Consider the following 21498-nt stretch of genomic DNA (forward strand, 5'->3'; position numbering starts at 1 on the left):
TAGCTTTCATCTGCATCTTGCAGTCTTCACTGTAAAGCTACAACATGTGAGTAAAGGTGAGCTTGACAACTGAGCAACTGCAGTCGAAAGCTCCAGAAAAAGCTCATAAATGAACCTTGAGTTAGGATTGCTTTCTGTCAAATTCCAATTGTCAAGGCCGACAATCAACTGAAGAGCAACTCTGTTTGATTTGTCTAAGCCGCATAATACTCGGTGGTTGTTTTCTAGTGCTGTCAACCGTAACTTGACATTGCAACTACAACTAATGAAAGCAACTGTCGCTGTCGCCTGGCAACACCAGTCACGAGCAGACAGGAATTAACTCTCGCTACAACCGGTGTCGATGTTTGAGTGGTTGTTTGTGTGTACTGTGAGTTATTTAGACTTACCTCTTCTGACGGGAGCCTTAAACTGGGAATAAGCACCAGTGTATTTGAAGATGCACACCGCTTTCACACAATAAAAAATACTAACGCTAGCCTCTCTGGTTAGCTAAAAGAAAGGTTAATATAACAGGTGTCACTTCTTAAATAACCCGACTCTTACTTGAACTAACGACAGAAGTTCCTGTTGCTAAAATGGGCAACAACTTGTCGTAATTAACGTTAAAATATAAAGATATGATGAAGATATAACTTGTGAGATAATGCCATCACAATTATACGATACCAGGAGTGATGGAAAGTAGTGAGCACATTTACTCGAGTTATGTACTTAAGTGCAATTTTGGGAAACTTGTACTTAAAAAATTACATTTTCTGCTACTTTATATCCATTACATTTCAGCAGCAACTCCTGCACTTTTCTCCTCTACATTTAACTGATCATTTTTATCGGGCCTACAAGTTACTTGACAGAGCAGAGTTTAGGTTAAGATTTTAGTAGTATATAAGGTAATTAAAATTAGTCGTTACCAGCTGCAACAACAAAATTATGATCACATGAATGCATAAATAGTTATAATTGCATTACACATTCTTTCGAAATGGGACATTTTGCATAATTAGCAATATTAGTTTTGGTACTTTAAATAGCCTATATTTTGAGGGTTTTACTTCTATCACATAAATAATTGTAAATATATGGTGGAATAATACAGATTTTAACAGCAGGCACTGTTTAACTGCAGACAGCTTGCTTCACTAGCAGGAAACATATATCATCATTCCCAAAGAATCTGAGAGTCAGAATGAGCCTGTTCATCCTGAGTGCTGCTAGTGAGCTATTTGAACTGGCTGATCTTTGGGACAATGATTTCTATTGGACTGTCACTTTCCTTAAATAAGACATCCATGATCCCTTGACACCCCCACCCCCATACCCTCAAGTCACACACACACACACACACAATGCAGGCACAAAATAAAGACAAAACCAACCAAGACTAAATGGACATTAAACTCTGCCATTGCATGCCTTTCTAATTTTATCTCAGTATATCAGGGTTTTCATCATGGGACTAGGCCAGTGGTTCACACCCTGACCTGGGTGCCAGGATGCACTAAGGGAACATAAGAAAAAGACTTAAGGGTGGCAAAATGATTAACAAAACAGGAGAGCGGAAAAAATACTTTTATACTACACAAAATTCTGTTATTTTACCTGATTTCATGTTTAAGTTTTGCATTATTATTTTCTCATGAATTACTGGATGATTTTTTTTCCTACTGAAGGAAAATGAAACAGGAAATAAAAATGTCTTTGTTCAATTTGATCATATCTCATAAACATATGCAACTAATGACAACGGTTACATGTTCCTTTGCTTTAAGGAGTCAAATGTCAAAAAGGTTGACAATGACTAGATTAGGCTTTTGTAAAGAAAACTGGCTAGTAGCCACCTCGGCCTTGTGCAGTGGTCTCAAACACTAAGGTTATGTAAACAAATGTTTAATTGTGTGAATGCATACCAAACATATGAAACAAACATCTTTTTTGAACATACAGTAAAAAGTAGTGTACACACACGTGTGTATGTGTTTGTGTGCGTGTGTCTGTGTCTGTTTATATACACAGACACACACACACACACATGAAATGCTGCAAAGCGATAGATGACAAAGCATAAAAATATACATAGTTGGTTATTGTGCAGTCCCTCTATGTTGAAGTAATGAACACAAAATGCTAATGATGTAAAACATCGCTACTAAACTACTAAAACCTGAGGTTCACATTAAAGCAAGACAGATTCAAGTATCAACTTGTTACCACTACAGGAGAGCAACAGTGTGAAATGCAGCTACAGCACACATGATTTGGTTTGAAAATGGTTCTGAAATGTTCAGAAAATTTGTATTTCTGCCACTGAAAACAGATAAATACTTTGAGACATGTAAATAATAACTCAGACACAACATTGTCCTGTAGGTAGTTATTTGATGGTGCACACAAAAACTATTTCAGGCAGAAAAAAAAAATGATTACACTTACGCTTGATACAGGTTGATACACTTTGTTACAGTACAAAATGATATCAAAAACAAACCTTTTGGCTTGACTTTATACAAAAGAGTTTCTCCATCGCGTACTCTTCCAGGAGCACTTTAACGTTCTGTACAGCACTCAAACTAGAAAGTTAATGGCCTTTTCTTTATTTGAATGTCAGTACTTTGAGTATTCCAGTCATTGTACATGTATATCTTGGGTGTATGTGTGTTTGATAGGGTGACTGTCGAAGCATAGTACAATCATGTAGCTATATCAGGACTCAAGCTGAAACCGTTCAACGTGAATATATTCCAGCATACGAAACACACAGATCACATCACAAGTGATGAAGCGTTTTTCTTTCAATAATAAAAAATAAAAGTGATGCCCAGTCTGCCAAAGTTAATTCATGATTTTTGTCAAAAAGAGAAAAAAAAGAACATCAGTGTTTGGAATCAGGAATCACTTCTATGATGACTGACCACAGGGAACAATGCAACTTCTCCATCATTTGGAATGAAACCCTTCATCACTTATCATTGGCGTAAATCGGCACTCCTGTTGTTTAACACCTGCTTGTAATAATGCTCATGACTTCATACATTCACTGGCTTGCAAAAATTAAAATCTGACAGTCTGTAACAGTAATAATGCTGTGATTCAGAAACTTTATTGCATTGTCAGAAATGATGCAGCGAGACGCTCACTGCCAGTACCTGAACTAACTTTCCCAATCTTGAGTGCAGAGCGTCCATCCTGAACTTCTGACCGGGAGACAAATACTTCAACAGCCGCATATCCGAAGAGATAAAGCTGCCAAACCCACGGTGTGCGTTTACATGTGCGTGTGTGTGTGTCTAAAAGTCGAAATGTAGAGGTAAATTAAAAGTTTGTTAAATTATGGACTCACGTTGTTCGTAAGAAGGCAATAATACACTAACATGAACAGAAAATCAGGCCTGTGTTCACATACATGATACAAATTACACTTATGCAAATGATGAATTCATGTACGGTGTATCTGTTTTAATATTTAAGTACACTATGGTCTGTAAATTAAAAAAAAGAAAAACACATGTTCAGGTCAGAGTCATAGCCAGGATTTTTAGAAATACTGACGTTGAATGTCCCCCGATATACATTATTACATGACATAGACTTTTCATACTGTTTTTACTCAGTCACACTTTTCAGCAAAACTTTCTGTTACTTTTATTTCCCAATGGTCTAAATGCAGTTTGATAACCTTCTCTACACGGGCCAGAATAAAATTCTATTATTTATTAGCCAAAATGTAGTCAGATTTAAACAGCTTGATCCTTAAAAAAATGAGCTTGTTGATGTTTTCATTTGTAAACTTGTTTGCAGATTGTGAATAAAAACAAACAAACAAACAAACAAAAGCAAACAGGCCACACAAAGGACTTGACTTCAGTGTCCTCAACGAACGCTACGCCCCCAGCTCAGGTGGATTTACACTATATCATGTCCCTGTAGAATAATACATGTTCGTGTGTTTGGTTGCCATTGAGAAAAGAGAGCGCCTTCATCCTCTATTGTTTGGCCTGTTTCAGCTTCTCGATATGATGACAGAGTTTGAGCGCCGGGCCCAGTTTCAATCCCATGTACTTCATAATGATATCACTACGCAGCAGCATCAGAGCTTTGCCATCAATCTCCTGCAGAGAGAGGAGTTCACTGTCAGCAGGGGGGCACATTACAAACACTTGCTCTCAGAACATTTTGATCAAACTCAAAATCAGAGACTTGATTAAGGTGGCGGTGGAAATTGCAGCCTTATTTGCTTTGAGCAAATGTGACTGGGGACTAAAAGCTGGTGCTTGCTGAACAGGACAAAGAAGACATCATATGAACAAAATACTCACGTGTTTCCTGAAGAGTTCGACGTGTGGGCCAAGAGTGTGAGGATCAGCCTCTTGGACAAACCGGATGACATCGTCAACTGACCAGGAAGAAGCGTCGTTCACTGAACCCTCCTTGTCCTGTTTCAAATGGTCTGGGCCTGTTGTTGAGCTAGCTGCTGCAGTGTGGGGGCAAGAGAAAGGAAAAACTAATAAACTAATGCTTTTAACAAATATTAATCATCCACTCATGATTTTATTTTAAGGCACTGGGTCACAAAAGTCTTGTTAAAATTTATTCCAAATTAAAATAAGCTGGGTTTAATACAGAATTGCTCACTGGTCATTTGCTAAACCCCTTCCCCAAACAGCGAAAGTCCAATGAGTTGCATATTTAAGACCTTTTAACAAATATCTGGTTTTCTAGTATTCTGGAAACGTCACCAGGAGATATCATTTAGCTTAGTGAACAAACACAATGTTAGTGACTTTGAATCTTTTGATGGAAATGCATTAAATGCATGCACTCTGGTTGTCAATGTGAACCGCAGACGTTCTATGTGCCAACATGAATCAGACAACAGTTACGTTTGGGGGCGGAGCTTAGCAACCAGACAATTGAAAGGTTCTGGATGTGAGCATCAGTGATTCTAGAGGAAGATTTTTGAGTCTCATTCCCAATCACCACCAACCAAAAATGTCAGTATTTGACCAGGAATAAGGCTCAATAATCAACTATGAAATGGTGTGTTTAAAAACAGCAACTGACAACTGCTGCATTTAATAAAGCACAACATTTAATTTAAAACCACCTTCCACTCGTCTGTGTGCACACACTGGGCCAAGTTCGGTCGGGTTGGAGCTGACGCGTCGCAGAGGAGGCGGCGTGTGTGTCTGCCCAGGGTAATATGGCCGCTCCTTCTTTGTTGTTCTGTAGTCTGACGTGGTGTGAAGGGAGCGAGTGCTGGGAGCGGGATCTTTCGTAGGATCGTCATTGGACACGCCGTTCTCTGTGTGAGACAGTGGTTCTATTTCAATGAGGGTGAGAAAGGTGCTGTTAAGCCTATTTGCCACACAAATAGAAAATGTGCAGAAATGATGAGTCCGACTGGAATATGCAAACAGTCAAAGTGACAGAATTATGTGGGAAGACTCAGGAGGAGATTCGGTTCATGAGTGATGGAGGTAAAAAGCGCTTAAGAGCACACAGGTCTGGTAATGTCAGACAATTCTCTAAACTTAAGATCTAAGTTAAACCAGTTCATGATAAAGTGATTAAAATCCTCATATCAATCTACATCTGCACTACAGAGCAGGCAGTTTTTATTTTGAATAATGACGAATCAGTATTAGCAATGGTAGCCACAAAGGTTTAACAAATTAAGTGCACCTTTTTATCAAAACACAAACTGCAGCAACAGTGAATCCAGCAGACGTGGCTCATATTCCTTCATGTGCTGCTTTTAATTACATGTGGTTACAGGAGACATGCACATAACACATAACCACATTTATTATGATTGTTTAGAAACAAACATGTTGATCTGAAATTTTTGTTTTGTTTTGTTTTTGTGGAAATTACAAAGAATTGTAGTTGCTCAACTTTATACAGTGGGAATTTTGGTCAAATGCACATTACACACACACACACACACAAATGATTCAAGAAAGTCAAAGAAACACAAAGTCTGTTTTTTCATGTACATAAATACTGCATGCATCGTCATCAAGGTGTTATTTAATTTGTTTAATGTTACTGCTCAGAGTAAGCTAAGCTAAATCCTCTATCCTTGAATACTTCCTTGAGCTACTGTTGCTCCGTCCACACATTTGCTCACCTGACTTGGTCCTGTTGTAGAAACGAGTGTTGTTGTTGAAGGGGCTGAACGGCTGCGAGCTGAACAGACTGTCACTCTCCAGATGTTGGCACATGTTCTCCAGGAACCGCAGCACAGAAGACGTACTGGAGGCAGAGGGCAGCTTCACGTAGCGGATACCGTGTTCTGACCGTACTGTGGGGGGGGCATAACAAAGACTGCTAAAGGTCTGTGCACACACACACACACACACACACACACTGTATGCATTCACAGCTAAAGAAAAGCAGCAGATGGTTTTGGGTTAGCACCCTCCCTTTATAAGCACAAACTCACATTTTCACCCCATGCCGCACTGAACTACACCCTCCCACCCAAGCCAAGCCTCCACAAATCCACAAATTAACCCCCCACCCCTGGCTCGCCCATCATCACCCATAGCCTTTCCAAACCGACCCCCCAAGGGAGACCCAATTGCAGCATCCCAAACCAGGTTAGACGCACATGTCATTTCTAATTAGAGACACAGTGTTCACGTCAGCTGCTGCCACAGACTGTCTTTTACTCCTCGTCTCCTCTCCCTGACCCACGAGTGTGTGCTTAATCCAATTTCACCTGGCTGATTGCCTATCCAAGCTTCATGGCATTAGGAATACAATTAGAAATTTCTCGAGCACTGCTTTTCAAGATGTGATTTTTAAAGGAATAGTTCAGCATTTTGGGACATATTCACATGAATATATATTATAATAATATATATGTTGTGCGACTTAGTAGGAGCAATTTGGTTATTGGCAAAGAGTCAATGATTATGGGAAATAATCATTAAAGTAAAATCAGTGTATGCTTAATACACATAAATATCGGGGCACCACCCTGTCACCAGGGACCAATAGCCAAATTAATTAATGGGAAAACAGTCTCTTAAAATTGTGAAGGATGAATCCGAGCACTGGCTGTCATGAATTCAGCTGTTATTACAAGTACATACACAATAACCACAGGCAACGACAGGTTAAACTATAACAGGATTTATTAAACAGCAACAACCATCCATAGATAAGTATCACTTTGTAATAAACACTATTATAATCTAAGTTTTATCAACACACATTAACTATTAACTAAGATAACACAGGTACAGTAGCAAGAGTATATCTATATACAGGTGTGCATATATACAGGTGTGTGTGTGTGTGTGTGTATGAGAGAGGGATGATGACAACAGTATGGAGGCTAACAAGCTAGCCAGGTAGCGGCTAACAAGCTAGTGGCTAAAAACAAACAAAATGGCGGTTAGCAAGCTAGCCAGAGGGTGGCTAACAAGCTACAGGCTAAAAACAAACAAAATGGCGGTTAGCAAGATAGCAGCTAACAAGATAGCAGCTAACAACAAGCTAGTGGCTGACTACAATTAAGATGGCGGATGGCCACATGAGGGGAGGAGCTACAACCAGAATGGCGAGTGGGGAAACTACAACCAAAATGGTGGAGGACTACATGAGGAGGGGTCAGCACACCAGGATGAACAACCACATAAAGGATGACTCAGCAAACAAAACTAGTCACACGCAAGTGATGACTCAGCAAAACTCCAAATGACTACCGAAGAATACGCCGGCCGTATTATTCAGAGCCAAGATGGTGATAACCAATGTGATGTTGCTTATGTGGTCACAGAAGAGAACGATGGGCGGAAGCCTTTGAGCGCCACGTACCCCTTGGTTACGGTTCGTGATCGCGTGCTCGGACTTTCGCCTCACCGTTCAGAAAGAAGAGTGTGAGGAAAGATAGAAATGAAAATACAAGAAACACAACCCAATAAAATAATCCACTCTAATTCTTTAGAAACTCGCGTGTCACCACACAATAGCGGAGTCAGTAAACCGGAGCTTATCTGCTCAGCTATTGGCCCTTTAACTGGTGACGCGCGGTCTCGCTGAAACGGCGGAAATGACCGACCGGAAACTAAAATCAATGAATGCAGCACTTAAAAGTTACAGAAAGCATGTGTAAACAACCCTACGTTACACTATCTCTGCCCAGACATAAGCCTCTTACGTTGCGTTGCTCCGATCATTCGGAGTTTGAAATAATGATCCGCTTAAACGTTCGCAGCGTCGTCCTCGGCGGGATGCTGGCGGTCCGTTATTCTGATGATGCGGAGTGTTGATCTCTCGGCGGCAGCGGAGAAAATCACCGGTGAAGAAGTTAACAAACTTTGTTTCGTCCTTAACAAAGTCGGCGCGCGGCTCGTTAACGTGCGATCAGCTGATTGCCCAGCGATCCACGTCGGTAAAAAAAAAAAAAGAAAAGTTACAGGAAAAATACAGCAGTCTGTTTCTCGGCCTGCGAGTTGCAGAACTGTGACCCGGGATCTAAAATGATGTTAATCAAACGTCTGATTTTTGCTCCCTTTTGGCGGTTTGGACACTTGGAGAGCCTGGAGAAGCTCTCACTGTCACAGCACGCACGGGGAAAAAGCGCATGCTGATGGTCGCAGTGACCTTTTATTACCTGAGTGACGTCACTTCGGACCCCCGTGGAGATGGCTGGCACGCAGCCAATGTCCGTGCTGGTTCTGAGTTTAAACTCAGGAATTTATGACTAGTTGCACATCATGAGTGGGGGCTCTAACAGTTGGTCACTCTAACTCAGGCTTTATGGGTTACATGTAGGCCGCTCTATTGTTCTCCAGAGCGCATGGCCAGAGATCCCAACATCCCCCCTTTGGTCTGAAGAATGGGGTAGGGGCCACAGTCTTTAGAGCAACATTCTCTAAGGTCGAATGGTCCATGTGCGCTGAAGGTGGTCATCCTTCTGGCGTCCTTCCTGTTAGCTGATGAGCAGACACAGTGATCAACAGTTCAAAGTTCAGAGTTCATTGAGGGTTTAGCTCAGAGTTCATTGAGGCTTTAATTCAGAGTTCATTGAGGCTTTAATGTCTGGACAGAGTTGAGGCACAGTCTGGGCAGATATGAATAATGAGCTAACTAACTCCACTATGATTAATTGGCATTTCAACAACACATTTAACACAATTTCAAAAGAGCATAGCTCAAAGTAGGTACCCAAGGAAAGAAAGAGAGGAGAAAGAAGAGGAGGAGTATCAGTGAATTGGCTATGTATTCTACTGCAGCCAGCAGCTTAGTGGCTGTATCATGCCGGTCGTAGGCTAATGGGCTTTGTGGTGACTGTATTCACCAACCATAGGTGGCCAATTCACTCTGCAAGGATCTCACTTTCCTCTGTTCTTGCGGACATGGTATCCTGGCATTCTTGCTAGGGTGAGTCAACTCTCAAACCACAGAGATCATTCACATCTCTAACAAATGGCTGCTGGGGCAGACCCAGTGGATATTCCTCTTTCAGGTACATGTGTTAAGGTTCAAAATACAATGAGGAGTCTTCCTCATGATACACCAGTGTAGATGACATACGTGTGTATTGTTTCGCCAAAACCAACGTTCAAAACAGACTTCAGTTGCTCATTCTGCCAGTCTATGATAGTTACGATTAAGACAGAGCCTAGCTCTAATTTCTAGAGGTCTATGATAGTTATAAGGAGGGATTTATTACCTTCAGTAAATTTAGGGACTGGTTCAATCTAACTGACTTGAAGATTAGAACATAAAAGGTGACCCCCCTTTCCCTGAATTTGTGCTTGATTCAGAGGATAGTTGGTTAAAAATGACAGCAGGTAAGGCACCCTTGAATTTAACCTCTGGTGTCGTTCATGGATGTCCAATATGCAACCTGCTGAAGTGTCTGGAGAGTGGCTTTGTAACCATGGTGACCACCACAGGTGAGTCAGGGCATGTGTGAGCATCAACCCCCCCCCTCCCCGTGGCTGGTCGGGTTAATCTATCCTATATAGCTGGTGATGCTATAAGAAAATCAAAAGGGAAAATAAAAAGAAGAAAAGCAGTTAAAGGAACAGGGTTTCTGGTGTTAGGAGTATGTTTGAGTTACTAGGCGGCCTGAGTGGTCGATCTGAACGTCTCCGCCACACACTTCCTTATAAGCTCTTTTAAACTTTCCTTTTGGAAGTCTTCCCCTTTAAATGGAAGTGGGGCTTTGCCACCATACCTCCTACCCTGTTTGGAGTTGGATTTAAACCTGCCCTTTCTGTCTGGCTGGCGAGTGTCTTTTGCCGGTGGGCTCAGGTTTCGTGACCAGTTAGGACTGTTGGTCCTCTGACTGGGGTGTTCACCCTGTGGGCAGAGTGACTGGTATGCCGGGGGACCTGGTCCCGCTTGCATCTGGGGGAAAAAACCATGACTCCTCCTTCGTTTCGGAGAAGAGGTTTGGTCAAAGTGAGGGCGTGAGCGGCGCCCTAGATATGGCATGTCGGCCGGTGTGGGGCCAAAGTCCCTGTCGTCTCTCAAGGAGTATGGCTGATGTCCACCTTTCTCCAGGGAGGTTCTTCCTTTGGCAAAGTCAGGTATGGAGCGCTGGAGAGCTGATGAAGTTGCACTTCTTGTGCATGAGGCATTCCCATGCCTATGGTGGACCAGTGGAGGAGTGTACTGGTCATCAATGATCATGTCGGGCATCTCAGTAGGGGCTGCTACCTCTCCACTAACTGTCCTCAGATCAGTGGGTGTGGCTCGAACTGTCTGTCGAGCACCCTCAAGCTCCTGACATGTGGCGGCTATCCGTGCGCGGGATGCCTGTCGTTCAGCCCGCAGCTTGTCCTCCATGGTATCCGCCGTTCGCGTTTTCACCATCTCTTCTGGGACAGGGGCTGCATCTGGGTCAGAACCAATATCAGACGGATCAGGGATCAAGGCTGCTTTCACCTGATCCTCCGTCGTTTGGAGCTGCAAATTTAAATAAGGACAATCCTGCTGGATGGTCTCATTTTCCTCCTTAACTTCACTCAGCTGATCCCTAAGGTCCTTAACCTCTTGCTGTAGGATCAAGTTTTTGTGTTGCTCAGCATGATAGCCGGTCTGCAACACTGTAATCTGCTCCATATACTCTGCAGCTTGTAACTGGGCTTTACGGTGATAAAGCATTGTTACCTGACTGAGCATCTGAGAAATGAGGGACAAGTGACAAGTGACCACTTCCTGTATTTTCTTATCACAGGTGCTAGCGTTGTAGCTGTTCAGGTCACTCATGCCATTAACTGCCAATTTCACGAGGCCAGTGACTGTGGCCTGCAGGTCCAGGTCATCTGCCTCTTGGGAGCCTCTAGCTCCTGGGGTGTGGGAATCCCTACTGCTCATTTTGTCTTTCCACTGAACAGACAAAACAAAAATCACAAACTGCTACGCTGAGCGAGTTCAAGTTGCACAGGTGGGCTTCAACCTGTGGCTTACAAACCTACAAAAATCAACAATGTGCTGGGCTAACTATGGCTGCTAAGTAGTTGTAACTGAGGTTACACAGGAGCACTATACCTTATGCTAAAGGAGTTAGTGCACGTCAAAACAGGACTCACAGATCCAGGAAAGCAAGAGAACACGGTCTGTGTTCTGCTACTTAACCTATGTAATCCACTGTCCAATCTATGGCACCTCTTAGTGCAATCACAACACGACACAACCAATACTCTTAGTACCCGTAATTAATAGTTAACAATTAAAGATGCAGGGGACGGCTTCTTCACTCTAATTCTGAGAAAAGAGGAGAATAAGGAGAATAATAAAACAACACAAAAGAAAAGAAATTCTCTAAACCGTCAGCAGCAGGTTACTGTGGTGATACTGTAACACAGCTGGAATTAGACAAACTCACCTGGGACCCCAATTATGTTGGTGGACCCATGGAAAAGTTTGGTTTTGCCTTTTTTGTTATTGTGTTTATACTGTAACACAGCTAGAATAAGACAGCCTCACACGGGGCACCAATGATGTTGTGCGACTTAGTAGGAGCAATTTGGTTATTGGCAAAGAGTCAATGATTATGGGAAATAATCATTAAAGTAAAATCAGTGTATGCTTAATACACATAAATATCGGGGCACCACCCTGTCACCAGGGACCAATAGCCAAATTAATTAATGGGAAAACAGTCTCTTAAAATTGTGAAGGATGAATCCGAGCACTGGCTGTCATGAATTCAGCTGTTATTACAAGTACATACACAATAACCACAGGCAACGACAGGTTAAACTATAACAGGATTTATTAAACAGCAACAACCATCCATAGATAAGTATCACTTTGTAATAAACACTATTATAATCTAAGTTTTATCAACACACATTAACTATTAACTAAGATAACACAGGTACAGTAGCAAGAGTATATCTATATACAGGTGTGCATATATACAGGTGTGTGTGTGTGTGTGTGTATGAGAGAGGGATGATGACAACAGTATGGAGGCTAACAAGCTAGCCAGGTAGCGGCTAACAAGCTAGTGGCTAAAAACAAACAAAATGGCGGTTAGCAAGCTAGCCAGAGGGTGGCTAACAAGCTACAGGCTAAAAACAAACAAAATGGCGGTTAGCAAGATAGCAGCTAACAAGATAGCAGCTAACAACAAGCTAGTGGCTGACTACAATTAAGATGGCGGATGGCCACATGAGGGGAGGAGCTACAACCAGAATGGCGAGTGGGGAAACTACAACCAAAATGGTGGAGGACTACATGAGGAGGGGTCAGCACACCAGGATGAACAACCACATAAAGGATGACTCAGCAAACAAAACTAGTCACACGCAAGTGATGACTCAGCAAAACTCCAAATGACTACCGAAGAATACGCCGGCCGTATTATTCAGAGCCAAGATGGTGATAACCAATGTGATGTTGCTTATGTGGTCACAGAAGAGAACGATGGGCGGAAGCCTTTGAGCGCCACGTACCCCTTGGTTACGGTTCGTGATCGCGTGCTCGGACTTTCGCCTCACCGTTCAGAAAGAAGAGTGTGAGGAAAGATAGAAATGAAAATACAAGAAACACAACCCAATAAAATAATCCACTCTAATTCTTTCGAAACTCGCGTGTCACCACACAATAGCGGAGTCAGTAAACCGGAGTTTATCTGCTCAGCTATTGGCCCTTTAACTGGTGACGCGCGGTCTCGCTGAAACGGCGGAAATGACCGACCGGAAACTAAAATCAATGAATGCAGCACTTAAAAGTTACAGAAAGCATGTGTAAACAACCCTACGTTACACTATCTCTGCCCAGACATAAGCCTCTTACGTTGCGTTGCTCCGATCATTCGGAGTTTGAAATAATGATCCGCTTAAACGTTCGCAGCGTCGTCCTCGGCGGGATGCTGGCGGTCCGTTATTCTGATGATGCGGAGTGTTGATCTCTCGGCGGCAGCGGAGAAAATCACCGGTGAAGAAGTTAACAAACTTTGTTTCGTCCTTAACAAAGTCGGCGCGCGGCTCGTTAACGTGCGATCAGCTGATTGCCCAGCGATCCACGTCGGTAAAAAAAAAAAAGAAAAGTTACAGGAAAAATACAGCAGTCTGTTTCTCGGCCTGCGAGTTGCAGAACTGTGACCCGGGATCTAAAATGATGTTAATCAAACGTCTGATTTTTGCTCCCTTTTGGCGGTTTGGACACTTGGAGAGCCTGGAGAAGCTCTCACTGTCACAGCACGCACGGGGAAAAAGCGCATGCTGATGGTCGCAGTGACCTTTTATTACCTGAGTGACGTCACTTCGGACCCCCGTGGAGATGGCTGGCACGCAGCCAATGTCCGTGCTGGTTCTGAGTTTAAACTCAGGAATTTATGACTAGTTGCACATCATGAGTGGGGGCTCTAACAGTTGGTCACTCTAACTCAGGCTTTATGGGTTACATGTAGGCCGCTCTATTGTTCTCCAGAGCGCATGGCCAGAGATCCCAACATATATATTAAAAGAGAAGTTTGACTCGCATGTCTGTACAGCAAATATGAAGCTACTGCCAGCAGCTTGGTCAGCTTAACTTAACATAAAGACAGAAAGAAAGGGGTACACAGTCAGTCTGTATCTATCTAGGAGAAATATAATCTGTCAAAATGTTGAAAAATCAAGCAATTTGAAGACATCATCTTGAGGAATATCCTGTGGCGTTTCACTGCATTTACCTCTGATGACCTCTCCTCCTGTGTGAGACTGGCTCTGTAAGAACGACAGCAGCACTGAGGGCTGGTACGTACAGTCCACGCAGGCCTGAACCGCCTGCTGAAGCACTGCGTTGACTGGAGCTGGACCAAAGTGGTCCGGGAGCTGCTGCACCAGATTACGGTCAAGGTGCGGGCCATAGTCACCGTGCTTATTCACATAGACGCACACTGAAATGACACAAAGACCGTTAAGCACTGGTAAAAATGAACCCACCTGAACATTTTTGCTGTTGAATGACAATCAAACTAAAAGCAAGCAAAGCGTACATATGAGTCCACGTTCGGGTATCAGAGCTGATTGGTTTATCTGGCTTACCTGTGCAAACCACACTTGAGCCGTTGCTGTGGTTGTTGTCTGCTGAGACGTGGCTTGAGCTGAGTCGGGTCTCTGGAGGCGGAGCTGTAACTGATGGTGCCCCGAGGGACTGCACCACCCGAGGTTTCTTCTGGAGCAAAAAAAAAACAAACAAACAAACTCTCTCTCATTAACTCTCTGTAGCCTACAAAGGCTGTTAGTTAATGACTTATTAAAGGTCTTTTAAATTTCACTGCTACAGATGAAGGGCTCTGCAACGCTGACAACAATTCTCATTTATTGTGAAAAAAAACATCCACAAAAATGTCCTCCTGCTTTAAAATAGTTGACCTCTGATACCCTCTTGTCTTTATCAAAATCATTTCTGCCATAACATACATAAAACAGAAAATGGCAGGGTCACTGGACTGCAGCATAACGGATTACAAGGCTTGTGACATCTCACCTTGTTCTTAGGCTTGGGCCCTCTCTTCTTGTGTGGTCTGGGGGCCAGTTGAGCCTCAGAGCCAGTTCTGGCAGGGCTCTGTGATGCTCCATTTACTGCTGCTGCCGCCGCAGCTTCAGCCGCTGCCTTTAACAAAGCAATAGTCTGGGATTTGGGACGACGACCTCGGACACCCTTACGCACGGGGAGAGGGGGCAAAGGGTTGGGCAGTCGGTATGACATCTGCATGGAGGAGGAGGAGTTGGAAGAGGAGCGTCGAGTAGTGAGGGCGGATGAGGTGGAAGAGACGGGAGCGAGGAGAGCGCCAGGAAGGGTAACTGGGAAAAACAGGATATGGTAAGACAAAAACATATTGTTATTCTTTTTGTAATCCGCATGTTAGATCGCACTTCACTGAAGATCATCAGAGTGGATGATAATAAGACATTAATTGGCATTTAAGTGAAAAGCATATTTTCATTTCATCAGTCAATAAATTCTACATGTGTAGCATTTCAGCACACCAGAAAGACCATAAGAGGGGCGGAAATGAATAACTGAGTGGTCCTGCAGAGGAGATTTGTCTTGATTTTCCAGAGTCCTCCAAGATTGGCAGGTCCTTTGTATAAAGCCCCTCCCTCTGCTGAAATCAGTGTCAAAAGTCACATTCCCCTGAACAACTGCCTGTTGGACGATTTCTCAAAACCTCCTGCTTCCAGCTACAATACTGATCGTGGTGATACGATTTAAACTCTTTTCAGCAGTCATGCAGCATATGGATCCCTTCTTTATAGAAGTTGGAGTCTTGGACTTCAAGAAAATCCACAGCAGCGATAACATCATCATTACTATCAAAAATATTAATGTATGCTTATGTATACTTGACTTAATGATATACTGGAGCTTATATTGGCAAATGAAGTGTGAGATTATAAATCAAATGATCAATGTCAATATTGAAAATACCAACAGGGATGCATTTATCAGACAGACAGAAGACATGCAAACACACTTTTTGGCTCAATCAAATTTAAAGAGCTAACATATATGAGTGTCTTGAAAGAAGGTCTTTATATTGATTGTCTGAGGCAACAATTTTTTTATGCACAAAATTTTTAAAACTTCACAAGGTGAATGAGTACTTCTTCAAACCATGTGACGCCACAATCATCTATCAGTCAGACTCTATACAGCACACCACTGATAGAATCCAGGTGGCTTAGGGGTTGTGTGTCATGTAAGCATTCTCCCTGAGGATGAGGTTTAGCTGGAGATGTCTGCTGTGAGCCACCACTCCTCTCGTCCACTTCCCAAATACAAGAACTGCCTCAGAAATGCTTGAAAAATACCTAGCAACCTGCTTGAGGACACTCATGGGCCTCGTGGTCCACAGACAAACTCCAACTTTGCTAAGGAAAATAATATTATTCTAAAAAATGCCAATCAGCTCAGGTGTTAACATAGAAGGAACGTAACAATGAAGTGAGGAAAAAGGAAATATCCAACTGTTAGGAAGAAAAGAAAACTGACAACACCACCTCCTTCTGTCCTCATTAGCCGTGAGCATGGCTGAGCGTGACTCTGTGATATGATCACACAATCATCAGAGCAAAGAGAGAGAGAGAAACCAGAAAGAGGAAAAGAGAAAGATAACCATCTCCTATTTCAATACAAATTCACTGCTTGGTGAGAGCAGGGGCCTGAGAGCACATGTGGAGGCTCTCAAGGGGCCGTGGCTTTCATTAGAGCCTCCTTGACTGAGGCGATATGGAGATACTATGGAAGGTTTACAGTATTCTCTGAGGGGGCCAGCCGGGGCACCCTGAAAGCTGCTTAATTGGGAAATAAGTGAAAGTGGGCGTAGAATAGAGCAGTGTTTTGTTTCAGAGTGCAAGGGCTCACTCGCTCACCAGGAGTGGTCACACAAAGCGTGTTCTCAGAGGAACAGCGATACCAACCTGCTCGCACAGTGGCACTCTTATTCACACTGAGCTCAGAGCCATAAGCCCCACAAAGGCAGATCAAAATTTTGTTTGCAGGGCACTAATCACTATCAGCGGGTTTAAATTCACCGTAGAACGTCTGAGTTGGGGGCCTTCTCTGATCTTTTCCTGAAAATCTAATCCATTCGCGATGTGCGACAGCCACCAAAGCAACGTGTACCATTTCCACAGAGGAGATTAAAGTCATATTCTACCGTATATTAGTTTAAAAAAGACCAATCACCTCTGCATTTTTTAACCTCAACTTTTAAACAAAATGTGCTTATCAGTGCGTTTCATTCCACACGGTCTGACAGTATCACATGTGTTCTGTATCAGCTTGTTCAGGCTCTATTTGTCATTGAAATACTCAAACCCAAGACAGTCTTTTTAGCTTTATGACAAATTCATCAAATGGATTTATTCAAAAAATGTAAACACTATTTCTAAAAAACTCAGCATTGCCATATGTGGTACTAATGGAAACTTTCTCTACTTCAGTGAAAACCCCCTAAAATATAACCTTTTTCACTTTTGTGTGTTAAAAATAGCTTATCATAAATACATAAACATGTTTTCTGATTGATATTTGCTGCACTATTCTGCACAAATACTTTTTAGATTTATTTTCTGTTTATTTATAGATATATTTTTATCTCTATTTTTATTAGAATTCTTTGGCCTGTAGATTTCTAATCTTGGTTGGAGCAACTGAAACAAACTCAGTTTCCCCCAGGGATCAATAAAGTATTCTGATTCTGATTCTGAAGTTTTTTTCAGGGTCAACACAGATTATCTGTAATCACAGAGACTGTTAAGCAATTTTTTGAATCAACAAACACTTCGAATAAAAATAAAAATCTTAGTGTCAAAGTTTAGAATAACCAGTGATTAGTTAAAATTTACTCAAATACTGTACTTAATTTACTTCTATTTAACTTATGACATATTTATATTTTTTGCTAATTCATGCTTCCACTCCACTACTTTATTTTGAATTTGAAGGCACATATTGTGCTTTTTACTCTACACTATTTTTACTATATTTGATAAATGAATTTCCGAGTTACTTTGCAGATTCCGATCACTAATACCAATTACAAATACTATCATATATTGTTACTACTATAAAAAAAAAAAAAGTATTTAATTTGTTGGCAACAGTACAAAAAGAAACAGATGCTCATAATCAGAAGAAGTGAACAAGTGTGCAATATCATATAAATTTAAATAATTATTATAATTCAACTTGCAAGAAAAAACTGAATTGTTAGTCCTCTAAAAAACATTTTTTTTTTTAAATCTGTCCATGGCATCTGTAGCATGCAAACACATAGACACATGGTACTGATCATGACTATGTAATCCCAACTCGAACTGCTGACCTGTGGAAGCCGCAGCCCGCGGAAACGTGTGCATGTGTGCAGAGTATATGTGAGTGTGTATGCGTGCACGCATGAGAACGAGGTCGCTGAGAAGTGTGTCTGATGTCTGGGGGGTGGGGGGAAGGGCTTCTCAGAGTTGCCTCTCATCTAATTACAACCCCCCCCCATCCTCCCACCCCTCCGCCCACCCTCACATGCAGAGCACCCTCAAATAGTCCATTCAGCAACACACACACACACACACACACGGGCAGGCTGTTCTTTAGAGCGAACCTGAAGCAGTATGAAACTCATGTACTGCTGCAGATTCAAGTGTGTGGATGTGACCGTGTGCACACAGCAGAGAGGGGAAGTAACTTAAATGGCTGTGGGGCACTAAATATAAACACAACGAGACGTCTTCAGCATGGCACACCAGCTTCACTATTGTTCTAGTATGACTTCCGTGGTTGTTCACCTTTCGACTGACTGTACAAGCTCACATGAACACAGTAAAGTTAAATCACTGCAGTGAAAATATTTGATATCCGCTAATCCTTGCCTGAGCCTTTGGGCAAACTAATTCCTGATGCTTAACACACACACACACGCACACACACACACACACACACACACAAAACACATGATGAAAAACACATGGAGCTCCAAACTTAATTACAGCCAACAATTCTGTTAAATCTGCAGACTTTGAGGCTTTCTGACTAGCAATGACCCTCTTGTCTCTTATAACAAATTTAAATGAATGCAAGTAATTCCAAAAATCTTCAGGCTGAACAAAGAAAACAGTAGTTTTAATCATTAACACCAGACTAGGTGGAGGAGGCTACACTTATGAGACAGCATGCAACTTTCTTGTGAGCAGCAGATCCAGCTTTCATTTCCCTTTTTATCTTTTACCAAAACAATAAAATAAAGGTAGCACGTAATGATCCAGCATTATCAAATTTAAACAAGCAATAGACATTTCTACTGCTACTTCCTGGATGATCAGCCAAAATAATCCTAACATGTGCAGTATTCACTGATATTGATTTGTTACATTTTAGGGAAGTCTCAGAGGAAAGCAAATAAAGGAACATAGATACTACAGAAAATAGTCTTCTGAAACATGTTGTTGTTCCATAAATGTGCCTACACTTGCATCAGGTAGACCTAACCATAAAACCTAACATAAATCTTAAAAAAAAAAACCAATCCTATAACAAATAAAATACTGGTAATATAAACTGTGGTCCTTGCAAGAAGATGTTATTCTTTAAATTACACAGAAAATAGCAAAAGGAAACAACTTGGTAAACATATCAACTCACCAGGAAATCCCTCTCAAAAAAACAGAACTTCACTTCTACTGTTGTGGCTTTCGTAATGGCAGTAGTAGTAGTAAACGCAGTAGCGGAGCAAGCTGTAGGGATAGTAGTAGTGATATTCGTAACAATACCACTCACTGAGTGCAGTTGTTTCCTGGTTCTCTCTTTGAAACTCTTTCTTGTTGTGCTGGTGTTGATTTGTTTTCCTCTTCCTCCTAACTTGCTCTGAAATACTCTCCACATCTGCACGTCATTGTCTGTTTTCTGTCCCTCTATCAGCTGCTTTCTCAGTTGTCTCTCACGTCTCTTTTCTCCCCGGCAGCAGTCCACAACAAAGCCCACGCTGCTGCTTCTGCTGCTTCTGGTTGAAGCCGCTGCAAAGCTTCCCTCCCAATGAATGAGACGGAGAAAGGGGGGGGCGGGTGTGTTAGATTTGCATAGGGGCTGGGGAGGGGTAGAATGAGGGAAGGAAGAGTAGGTGGGTGGGTGTGTCGGGGAAGGGAGGGAGGGAGGAAGGGGGGAGTTGAGCCCTTTATTCATCTTATCTGTAGGCCATATCGACAGTCTACATCAGTCACCTGCTTCTTAGCGTGCCTCTGGGGGAGGGGGAGATGATGGGGGAGAGGGGTTAACAGTGGGGCTCCAAGAGCGGATGGGGGGATGGGGGTGTGGGGTGTTCTGTGGTTGGGGTGGGGTGGGGTGGTGGGGGGTAAAAGGTTAAAATGGAATCAGAAAAGTCCTGATTGAAACGGGTGAGAAGGGGCAAACTCCCGGAGTTGGTGCACACATAAGCAAGCTTTCTCTCAGCGGTCACACACACACACAGGGTCTCACGGCCCAGAAGGAGACGCCCCCTCATGTAACCCTAGACTATTCAGACATTCCCTGATGAAAGAAGGCCAGGTCCAGCACCAGGAAACAGTGGCACAGTCGGATATCACCCCGGCTCCAGAACAATGTGGAGCAGAGCAGTCAGAGGAAGCCTGCATGGGAAAAGTCCCTTCAGTCAGAGACATCTTCATCTGCTTCAGTACGGACAAACAGGAGCCCCCCCCCTCAAAAAAAGAGAGAAAAATAATGAAACATGGCTGATAAAAATATTATTATTTGATACATCTCTTGGATTCATATTTTCTTGTCAGGACACCCGCTGGGAATTTGATTTGTTTTGTCTGTGAGGGGTGAATCACACTGATGGTGGACGATTTCACAATAAGTTAGAAATAAAAATATATCCTTGATATTTTTTGAAAAGAATGCACTGATTAAATCATCTCTTTATACCTATCTACATTAATCAAGTATTTGGTGAATTAACTGTATACAAAGTGTGCACGGTGATTTTTGCTGAAATATAGAATATATGGTGATGAACATTATTTTGCATTAAATAACCACCAGCTGACAATAACAACTATCACATGTCTGTATCGGCTAAAATACAGACTTGCTGTATTCTTCATGCATTATTCAGAAAGCACTATTCTGCACTGTGACCCAATTTAATACCAACCAGCATAGACAAAGCCGTATCACACAAAATGTAAGATATATATCTATATATATATACATGTATATATATATAGATATATGCGATGGTGCACAATGGTGAATGCTTACTGTACAAAAAGGAAAATAATTAGGCACCAGATATTGGCATCTTGTGTAACAGGGTCACAACAGGATAATTTTGATGAAAGCTAATTTCAAATTTCAAATAGTAGTAGTAATTACAGAGTCTCACTCCTCTCACATGTACGGCTAATTATCAGCTCATTAACAACTCAACCAAGTCCTACTTATTCACTTACTCGCATTCAAACATAGCTGTCTGCTGATTTACATTATTCTTTCCCCACACAAAGGGTAAATCTGTGCTACCTCTCTGCATGC

At 42.2% G+C, this 21498-nt stretch overlaps 1 protein-coding gene across 4 annotated transcripts in view; it reads right to left on the reverse strand.

Moving 5' to 3' along the window:
- Positions 1 to 1751: 1751 nt before the first annotated feature.
- The window catches only part of scml2 (Scm polycomb group protein like 2), a 33444-nt gene continuing 13697 nt past the window's right edge, over positions 1752 to 21498 (reverse strand). The window contains exons 8-14 of one of the 4 annotated variants that reach the window (XM_046391909.1): positions 14953 to 15269; positions 14508 to 14634; positions 14153 to 14359; positions 6131 to 6304; positions 5105 to 5320; positions 4317 to 4471; positions 1752 to 4109 (exon numbers count right to left, since the gene is read on the reverse strand). In XM_046391909.1, coding sequence (XP_046247865.1) covers positions 3984 to 4109; positions 4317 to 4471; positions 5105 to 5320; positions 6131 to 6304; positions 14153 to 14359; positions 14508 to 14634; positions 14953 to 15269 — 1322 coding nt within the window. In that variant the 3' untranslated portion in view covers positions 1752 to 3983. Of the gene's footprint in view, positions 4110 to 4316; positions 4472 to 5104; positions 5321 to 6130; positions 6305 to 14152; positions 14360 to 14507; positions 14638 to 14952; positions 15270 to 21498 lie in introns of all 4 variants that reach the window. The other 3 variants (XM_046391901.1, XM_046391893.1, XM_046391918.1) reach the window with 3 other exon arrangements.

The sequence above is a fragment of the Scatophagus argus genome, chromosome 1 (genome assembly GCF_020382885.2).
Source record: "Scatophagus argus isolate fScaArg1 chromosome 1, fScaArg1.pri, whole genome shotgun sequence".
Lineage (NCBI taxonomy): Eukaryota > Metazoa > Chordata > Actinopteri > Scatophagidae > Scatophagus > Scatophagus argus.